The sequence below is a fragment of the Humulus lupulus genome, chromosome 5 (assembly GCF_963169125.1).
Source record: "Humulus lupulus chromosome 5, drHumLupu1.1, whole genome shotgun sequence".
NCBI lineage: Eukaryota > Viridiplantae > Streptophyta > Magnoliopsida > Rosales > Cannabaceae > Humulus > Humulus lupulus.
In genome coordinates, this window is record NC_084797.1 from 203,761,479 (window position 1) to 203,772,111 (window position 10,633).

The window sequence follows — 10,633 nt, forward strand, 5'->3', positions numbered from 1 at the left end:
AGAAAAGGTTAGAAAGAATGGCTCAGAACAGAGGTAACGGAGGGGTTGACAACATTGCCCATGACAACACTGAGAATATTAATGTTGGGATAGCAGCGGGTAATGTTGGAGGAGTAAGAGTTGCTGAACGAGTTGCACCAGTTCAGCAACCAATACAAAGAAGTTTGAGGGACTATGTGCTACCTATTGTCACGGGGGCACAGTCATGCATTAGACCTCTAGCAGTTGAGGCTAATAATTTTGAAATTAAGCCTTCTATTCTGCAAATGGTACAATCATCAGTTCAGTTTGGGGGATCACCAACGGAAGATCCAAACTTACATTCGGCCAATTTCCTAGAGCTCTGCGCCACATTTAAGATGAACGGAGTGACAAATGATGCGGTGAGATTGAGACTGTTCCCGTTTTCACTAAGGGACCGAGCAAAAAGTTGGCTTATTTCTTTGGAAGCCAACTCTATTACAGCATGGGAGGAGCTCACTCAGAAATTTTTGGCGAAATTTTTCCCACCATCATTATCTGCAAGGTATAGAGGTGAAATCAACAATTTTCACCAAAGAGATGGTGAGTCACTTTATGATGTGTGGGAGAGGTTCAAAGAGATGCTGAGAAAATGTCCCCACCATGGAATTGAGAAATGGATGTTAGTCCATATTTTATATAATGGTTTGTGCAATACTACTCGCACAATCATTGATGCAGCATTGGGAGGAGCGTTCATGAGTAAGAGCACTAATGAGGCTTATGACTTATTGGAGGAGATGGCAATGAACAATTATCAGTGGCCATCACAGAGGGAGACCCCAAAGAAGGTGGCTGGGATGCATGAATTGGATGCCATCTCAATGTTTCCTGCTCAAGTGGCAACATTAATTAAACAGTTATAGCAGAACAACATTCAAGCTCAAGCTCCAGTTAGGCAGATGCAGGTTATGTGTGAATTATGTGGGGGACCTCATTTATTTGAACAACACACAATGAGGGATTTTAACAACATGCCTATGGATCAAGTGCAATCAATAGGGAACTCCCCAAGGCCCTCCAACAACCTGTATTCCATGAGTTACAATCCTGGGTGGCAGAATCACCCAAATTTTTCTTAGAAAAGTGGTCAAGGTAGTCAGCAGTAGTTTCAGGAGAAACCAACCTCAGTACCCAAGGCCTCCTCCTTAGTTTTATCAGCAGCAACCAGTAAGACCTACACAACAACCAATGCAAGAAAAACAAGATGGTCAGGCTGATTTGTTAACTCAATTTATGACAGAAACGAGGGCATTTATTCGAAGCTTGGAAACTCAGATTGGACAGTTGGCCACGTTAATGGCAAACCAAGCTCAAGGGAACTTGCCAAGCACTACTGAAGTGACTCCGAAGGGAAATCTTAATGAACAATGTCAGGCTATTACCTTGAGGAGCGGATCAGTGTATAAGGGACCAAGTATGAAGAAAAAAGTTGAGCAGAAGATGGATCAACAGGCACCTACTATTGAGGACAAGAAGACTAGAGAAGAGAAGGTTACTGAGAATCCTCTAGCAAGAGAAGTGGTACCTCCGGTGTCTATAGATCATCACATCAAAATTCCATATCCACAGAGACTCCAAAAGAACCGTCTTGACAAGCAATTTGCAAAGTTCTTAGAGGTATTCAAGAGGTTGCATATCAACATTCCCTTTGCAGAAGCAGTAGAACAGATGCCCAGTTACGTTAAATTTATGAAAGATATCTTATCAAAGAAGAGAAAGATGGAGGATTACGAAACTGTGGCATTGGCCGAAGAGTGTAGTGCTATTCTACAAAGGAAGCTTCCACAGAAGTTGAGGGATCCTGGAAGTTTCACAATCCCATGCACAATTGGTAACTTTGAGTGTAAGCACGCACTATGTGATTTTGGGAGCCAGCATCAATCTCATGCCTCTATCAGTATTCAAAAGACTTGGTTTGGGTGAGGCAAATTCAACCATTGTTACACTACAATTAGCATATCGATCATTCATTCATCCGAGGGGGATCATAGAAGATGTGTTAGTAAAGTTCGATAAGTTCATCTTCCCAGCAAATTTTATGGTTTTGGATATGGAGGAAGATACAAACGTGCCAATTATTCTCGGAAGGCCAATTTTAGCAACTGGTATGGCCTTAATAGATGTGCAAAAATGTGAGTTGAAGTTGCAAGTGCAAAAAGAAGAGGTAACATTTAATGTTTTTGCAGCAATGAAGGTTCCAACTTGTTGTTGAGTTGATGTGGTGGAAAGTAAGGGTGATAAGCTGAAATTTACTAAGAAGAAATCTATGGTTGAAGGTGGAAAGCGAATAGTTCATCAGAAAGTGAAAAGGATCTTTAGTGAGAAAGCTCGATTGATTTACGAGCTGTGGAAAGTTAAAAAAATGTGAAATATTAAGAAACAAGCGTCTTCTCATGATACTATGGCTCTCAAGGACATGAGGGGTGGTTTGGATCCAAGTTTAATTTAAGAAAGAGGTCAACGTCTGCCTAAATGATGTTAACGACAACGCCCTTGAGAGGCATCTCAAGTTTATGTTTTCGTTATTTTCTATTTTTATGCTATTTTTAGTTGAACAATTTATTCAATTTTATTTTATTTTTGTTTAATTTTTTTTAAATATTTTATGCAATTAGAACCGTGAAAAAAAATAGCACAAAAGTTTAATTAGAGCCACAACTCTAGAAATTAGAGTCGGGCTCTAATGTGATCAGAAGGGGAGGAGCCAAAAAAAATCTGAATTACAGCCCCAGCTCTATACACCAGCGTTGCGGCGCCAATTGGGTCCTGAAATGCAATTTAAGGGTTTCCATAAAAAAAAAAATTAACACAACTCCCATTCCATCGCTTCCTCCATTTTAATGTTCTTCAATGGGGCTTAGGTAAGTCTCTTCTTTTTATTTGAGTCTAACATTGGGGACAATGTTGGTCTTAAGTTTGGGGGAAGGGGTTTTTTTTTTAGCTTTGTTGTTCTTTGTTGTTTTTCAAGTTTATTATTAGTTGTTATTGTGTTTGAGTCTAGTTTTCACGGTATTGTTAGAGTGTAAATCAAGTTGATAATTTGTCGCCAGTGAGATTGAGTGAATGCTATGTTGTATAATCTGAAGGAAGAGTTGTGTATATAAAAACAATCTGTGTGCTTGATTGAAATACTTTGTCACTTCACTGTGGTTAATTGAATACTTGTTTGAACTATTTCTCATAGCAGTAAATGTGGGATTTGAACTTTGTTTATGCATGTTGAATTTGGACTGTGGATTGTACAAGTTGAAATTTTTCTAGAACTTGCTTACTTGCTATTTGAGGTGAAATTCTAAGCAATACACACTTAAGAAGAGGATGTAGGCCATCTTTAGAATGATTGAGCCTTTCAAGCTAACCTTTATATATATTTATCTCTAGTTACCCTATTTGAGCCTTATAATTGACCTTTTTTATTGGTTAACACATGTTTTGAGCCTATAATTGCATCCGTGTATTCATTATTCCCTTTGTTCTATACCATGAGCATAAAAACATATCTTTTGATTGGAGGGGGGAGTGAATGTTTAAGGGACATATGTAGAAACAAGTGGTTACTCAGTGCATAAAAAGTTTGAAGAAGAGAAAAAAAAAAAAAAGAGAAAAGAAATTATAAATTCAGAATAAACTACATTCCTTAAGTTATTTACTGAAAAATCTAAGTTTGGGGGAATGTAGTTTGAAAAAAAAATGTGATGAATAAATAGTCAACTCTTCTCAATCTTGAAAAAGAAGAAAAAAAAGGGTAACAATGGGATATGAAGTTGAGTTAAAGGGATAGGTTGCTTGGGTTTGAATGCTTACGGTATACTTGGGCCTACAATGTCTTCTCATCCACCTTTACCTAAGCCTTCTATTACAAGATTTGTAAAGTCCTTTTGATTTTTAAGTGTGTATTTATTTACATTAGTGGAGAATAGTAAGTATAGCAAGCATATGGAATAACTATGTTAAGTGGATTGATGGTGAGAATTTGGCATGCATAGATTGGTTCAATTGTTTACATTTATTGGTTATGAGTGAATGAGCATGAGTATCGATGTATTACAGTGAATAATTGAAATATTTTGATTGAAATTCCGGATTAATATTGGAAGTAGCACGTTACTTTTCTTTAGAATTATATGCATATGGTATTCATGATTTTTTAGGCTAGTTTATGGTTGTCAACTTGGTTTGTTTAAGTTTTATCGAGTCTTAGTTGTGTTCTTTACTCGAGGGCGAGTAAAGGATAAGTTTGGGGGAATTTTTTAGGTTTAAGTTTTGGTATATTTTTATGGCGTGTTTCAAGATGCAATTTTAGTCTTTTATTTGGTTTTGTGCGATATTATGCTGGTGTTTATTGTGTTTTCAGGATTAAGTGTAGTTATTAAGGAAATAACTTGAAATTGGAGGAAAAGCGCTTAATTCTTGAAGAAACAATGCTAAACGGGCTAAGGAATGGAAATTGGGCGAAACCAGGGGTCAAATTGATAATTTGGTGAAAAGTTGGAATTAGAGCCACAACTCTATGGTGTAGAGCCGCAACCCTAAGAGTTACAGAGAAGAAAAAAAAGAATCAGCTAGAATTAGAGCTGGGACTCTACCAGATAGAGCTGAGGCTCTATTAAAATGAGAATTAGAGCAGCGGCTCTATCAGATAGAGTTGCAGCACCACATACTCCAGAGACAAAATCTGGAGCGCGAAGCACATTAGAGCCGCGACGCTACCAGATGGAGCCGCGGTGCCAGTCCGTACGGAAGCCAAATTAGAGCATTTTTCAAGGGCAATTTTTTCCTTTCGCACATAATTAATTAGGGACTATAAAAACTTTCTTAATGACGTTTTGAAGATGAGATTAACCCTAGGAGACGGCTGGAGGCACATTGTGGAGGATTGCAAGTGGAATCAAAGGATTAATCACAGTTTTCTTCTTTTCTACTTTGAATTTCTGTATTTTTGGATGCTTTTTAATTCTTCTATGGTTATTATGAATTTTGTCATGAACTAAACTATTTTTCTAGGGTGTTAATGGATTCTCCTGAAACTTTATTTTGAATTAATGCAAGTTTTATGAATTATATTCTATCTTGTGATCTATTCGAATTTATGCTTAATGCTTGTGATTGATTGGTCATCTATTACATGATTTATATGATTTTGATTCGAAATCTGAGAAGTGAAAATTGATTATGATGTAATTGAATAGACATAGATTTCATTATAGGACGAGAGTACCTGTTTGGTCTGTGTAGCTTTAGGATTGTCTTACTTAATGCTTGTCTTATGTTCATTTATCACAGAGATGTAGAAAATTTACATAAAATGTTGAGACTTGTATATCCTAGTACGAATATAAGTTACTTTTGTTGACCTGCTATCACGAGAGAGAACTGAATAGTATAATTTGTGTTACTGAAATATAAAGTGGATGGTAGATGAAGTTAATTGCCTTAGTTCATTTAATTATTGAAATCTATTTCCTTTGTTATCTTTTATTCCTACAATTACGTCCTTATTTTAATAGTTTTACTTAATTCTTATAATCAAATTATCGTTAACCAAATAGAATATTAGGATTAATGATTGGTACTTGGTAACAGTCCTTGTGGGTTCGACCTTTCTTACATTATATTACTTGTTAAACGAACACGTTGTAATGACCCACTAATCTAGACTATTTGGACCATTAACGAAACTATACATAAAACTTACACTTTTACGAAAATACCATAATTTTATTGAGTAACTTGTAAAATAAGAGTTACTTACAAATAAAATGAATACTAAGAAGGATATGGGATCCCATTGTCTTTAAAAACAAAACATGATTTAAAAATAAAAAGACATTACATAAGAAAATGCGAAAAATACATATAAAACCATAAAAATTAAAATGAGACTACATCCTCGAATCGAATAACACTCGGCCCCTTGACTCCATTCACCATCGATACACATCCTCTAAGCGTCACGAATCTTTCCGCCTCTAAAGCTTATTTCCTGCACATAAACAGAAAGGAATGAGCCTAATGCCCAGCAAGGAAAAATCTAACACATAGTCATACACATCAATTTCATAATAACGTAAAGACATATCATAACACATAATACACTTATTATAATGGCCATTATTACTTGGGGTCCCATAGACTAAACAAGCTTATGCCCATGAGATTAGTGGGGTCCTACCAGCTAAATAGACATATGCCCACAATCTTTTTGGGGTCTTGTTAGTCAAATAGGGCATAAGCCCAAGCCTACAAACATACACATTCATAACATATTCATAACATATCATAACATAACACATAAGATAACATAAACATAAACATATAGATTCTAGCCTATTTTCCTTACCAAAGTTACCGGGATATAATGGACTGAGTTAGGACTTTTGGAACACTCCTAAAACCATATGAGAAAGAGTGAGTCTTAAGAAGAAGAAGAGATGAAAATGAATAGGAAGACTAAACCATTAAAAGAAAATATGCTTACCACAACTTATGTGCTTAAGAACTTGGATTCCCTAACCAAAATAAGAATGAGGTTAGGAAACTGAGTAGAAGACTAAGAGAAGGGAAACATAACATAAATGAACTAGAGTTTCGGGTTTACCTCAAAGACTTGCAAGATCAATCTAACCACAACCGAAATACCAACGAATCTCACTTCCCAAAGTGTTTGATAAGCTTATGATGTTTAAGCTTATGATTTTTTTCCAAACCAGGTGTTTACACTCTCACACTTACTTAGCCCTAGCGGCTTCTGAACTTAGAGTAAAAGGTGAAGAAATGGCTGGGTACTAGGTCCTATTTATAGAGTTTGGGAATGAAAATATCTTGATTTTACTTGAATAAAAATAATGGCTTTTTAGGTGAAAATCATTTGAATAATCGTTCAGCAGAGGCTAAAGACTCGTTCAAAAGATGCTGGACTGTTGAAGGAGTTTGAATGGCTGAAAGGAAATGAATTCAAAAGAGTTTGAATTTATGCTGAAGGAGGCGATATATCGCCCCCTGTAGGCGATATATCGCCTGGGCCAGTATGCCCGAGGCGACCGTGCATCGTCTCGTGTTTTCCGTATCTACGTGCTGCGATATATCACCCCCTATAGCTGCGATATATCGGCACACGCTGAATATTTAAACACGAAATTACACATTTTTAGCTAAGTTTGAATGGAGTAAACAGCCTTGACTAAGCCTTCAACGTATTCAAAGCTGCTGATTGACCCTATATCATTCAAAATTTACCCTTATTTAATTTAATCCTCAAAAATACTTAATCCTTAATCACCATTCATAACATGTGCTTAAAATCCTATTGGTTGATATCTAAACCTTATAGTATAATAAATATAATCCTTAATATCAGTTACTTTAATCAAACCTTAGGTTATACTTAATATTCTTAAACTATAGATTAAACTTAGAAAATCTATAAGTACAACTATGAGTGTCCAAATAATTCCCGGTCTGAACCAAAAATCCACAGTTACAAAGATAATACTAAACATACTATAATACTACTAAACAATTAGCTAAGTAAAGTTCTTGGACTCTACACACGTATACTTGCGTGTAGAAAATTCTCAACAGTAAGAGCAAGGAAATTGGGTCGAACAACCATGAGTTGGAGGGCATGGAGCGGTGTGTACATGTTTGGTCTACCTGGTCTCCACGGCTGGGGTTGTTTTAAGGAACATGTGGTAAATGTTCGCTTTTGTCGCTTAGGTCGACTGTGCCATATTTTTGGATTGTAAATGTATTTTAAAACAGTATTTTGGGATCCCAATGAAATTTTTTTAATGAATTTTGATGAATGACCAACTCTTTTTGTTTAATATTCATTAAATGGGTCTTTAATGTGATTTAATCGCACTTTTTTAATCCTAAAACCTCGATTAGCGAGCTAATGATACATTTATAAAACGACTCTAAGGAAGTAGGGCATTACAACACGTTTCTTGTTGACAATGTCGTTCTTCTTGTTGTCGAAATCTTTCCTCAAACTCATTTCTCATAGTGCTAGCCGAAACAATATCTTTCAATTTTTCTTTTATGTTGGTAAGTTTCAGAGTATCCCAAAACAATGCGGGGGACACACCGTGACCTTTAGCACGAACACACCATCGTGGCTCGAGGGTGCCCAATGCCCTCATCAACACATCATCAAGGCCTTGGGGTTCCCATTGACCCTCCTCAATGAGTTTTTGATAATGAGCCTGTAAAATCGAAGTAATTAATTTGAGTTAGTTATATAAAAATAAATATGATTTATATAAGTTCAAAATATAAACCAATAATGAATATAGCAAGTAACCGTATATATAAAAACTTACAATGTTTTTTAGACACTTTTGCACTTTTGTATGTATTGAGAAGCAAAGACACCGTCTATTTTAAATGTTTGAAGAAAGCCACGCAGTTCAGTGATACGTGCAAAAGAAGTAACATAGTAGACTTGTTCCAGTGCGACACAAATCTCCATAGTTTTTGTGTAGCCAAAAATTTGGGTGATGATATCCTCTGTGAGAGACCCATAAATCCAGCTCATGATTAGGTGATTATACTATTGCCAAGTTGAGTAATCATAAGGTTCATTGAAGGAAGGTTAGGAAGAGGCAAAAGCAGGGGAGCAATAGGGGCAGCGAGATGAGGTTGGGGATTTGGAAGATTTTGGGGAAGATAAGCAGGTGGTACTGATGGATATGGAGGACGAAGAGGTTGTATAAGAGTCTGTGGAGTAATTTGTGAAGGGTGTAAAGAGGGTTGAGGAGGGGTTTGAAAAGGGAAATTTCACTTTTTATGCTTGATAGATTCTCCTATTACCAAAAAATACCACTATATTTAATTCTTTCATTTTGATGCTAAACATTCCCTATCTACCTAAAGTACCCCTCCCATTATATCAAGAAGACCAAAACTCTCTCTTCCTCTCTTCCTTTCTCTCTCACAAAACCCCCACCAAAACCCACATTAATTTTTTGTGTTGGGTACTGTTTGTTTACTTTTTTTTTTTTTTGCTATTTCGAACAGATCTAAGCCTATATTGGTGTATTTTTTGGGTTTGTTAGAAAGATTTCGCGATCTGTGTTTTTCTGAGATTTTTGCATCTTCTACAACAGTTTTTCTCGATAATAACTCGATAGGGGCTTGATACTATGTAGAAGATGATTAAGTTGTGAGCTCGATGCTGCTCGATAGTGGCTCGATGATAACTCGATAGGTATAGCATTTATTTCTTGATGGTGCTCGATAGGAACTCGATAGGGGTTCGATTGGACCCTTGACTATTTAGTTTAGTTGTTTCTTGATACGTACTCAATGAGAGATCGATAGGGGCTCGATAATAGGAAGATTGTGTGGGTTCTGTTAAGATCTCGAGCTCATATCGAGCTAACTTCGAGAAAAATCATACTCTGCCTTCATCAGAACCATCGAGCTCCTATCGAGTTTATCGAGCCTACAATAGACCCCATCGAGCCTAACCAATTACTGTCCTATCGAGCCTAACCATATACCCCATCAAGCTCCTATCGAGCCTAACCATATACCTCATTGAGCTCCTATCGAGCTTAACCATATACACCATCAAGCCTATCGAGCTCATATCGACACATTCATACTATGCTATCGAGCTTACAATCGAGCTACCATCGAACCTATCGAGCCACTGGTTCAAACCCAGAAAAAAAACCCACAAAACCCACAAAACCCACAGATTCAACATGCATTTCACTTAAAAATGGAGTTGGGTTCAAGATCTAACATTTGATTGTCGCCGTGGGAGGAAATAGGCGTTGTCGGTCTTGGGTTTGAAAGGAATGTGTTGCTGTGGGTCTCGAGTAGATGGAGGTCAATGAAGTTAGGTGAGATGGGGGAGATGGGTTGCCTGAGATGCTCGACGGAGGTTGGGCTTGACGGAGGTTGAGGCTCGGCGGGGGTTGGGTTCGACGTGATTTTGGTGTTTCTTGTGAGAGAGAGAGAGAGAGTAGAGAGAGAAATGAGATGTTAAATTTTTTTGGGTGGAAAAGTGGGAGGGGTATTTTGGGTAGATGGAGAATGTTTAGCATCAAAATGAAATAGTTAATAGTGGTGGTATATTTTTGTAATAATAGAGACTATTATGCATAAAGAGTGAAATTTCCCTTTGAAAAGCAGTAGTAGTAGATGAATGCTTAGGAGGAGTGTGAAGGATGCCTGAGAAATGAGGATGTTGAGGAGTATGGGGAAGACTGATTCTCTGCTGAGGTGCGGAAGACGTCATCGGAGAAGATGTCGAAGGGATTGTCGGCGGTGACAGCTGCTTTGATGCCATAATAGCCTTCGTAGTAGAGCTTTGAAGAATGTTGAGTAAGATATTAGGGTAAAATACTCGGTGTATATTCATTCTTAGAAAGGAAATGTGTACACCATGAAACTTATATACGATTACTAAAAGATAAAGATAAGGGACCACAAATACACGTGTAAAGAGGAGAAGTAATAAAGGAAACCATACTAAGAGAATACTAAACAATTAAACACTAATGAATATGGTTATCATCATATAAGTCAACAAAACAAGGGGATAATTTTACTCATATAAGGAAAGGCACATTAACAAAAACAAATTATATATGTA

The 10,633-nt window shown here is 36.8% G+C and overlaps 1 protein-coding gene and 1 non-coding gene across 2 annotated transcripts; one reads left to right on the top strand and one right to left on the bottom strand.

Moving 5' to 3' along the window:
* Positions 1-524: 524 nt before the first annotated feature.
* LOC133781216 (small nucleolar RNA R71) lies at positions 525-631 on the bottom strand. The gene has a single exon (XR_009870004.1). It is a non-coding gene; the product is annotated as a small nucleolar RNA R71 (small nucleolar RNA).
* Positions 632-1,212: 581 nt separating this feature from the next.
* On the top strand, positions 1,213-2,236 carry LOC133779873 (uncharacterized). Its single transcript, XM_062219772.1, has 2 exons — positions 1,213-1,867; positions 1,980-2,236. The coding sequence occupies exons 1-2, from the start codon at positions 1,213-1,215 to the stop codon at positions 2,234-2,236; spliced, it is 912 nt and encodes a 303-aa protein (XP_062075756.1).
* Positions 2,237-10,633: the final 8,397 nt, after the last annotated feature.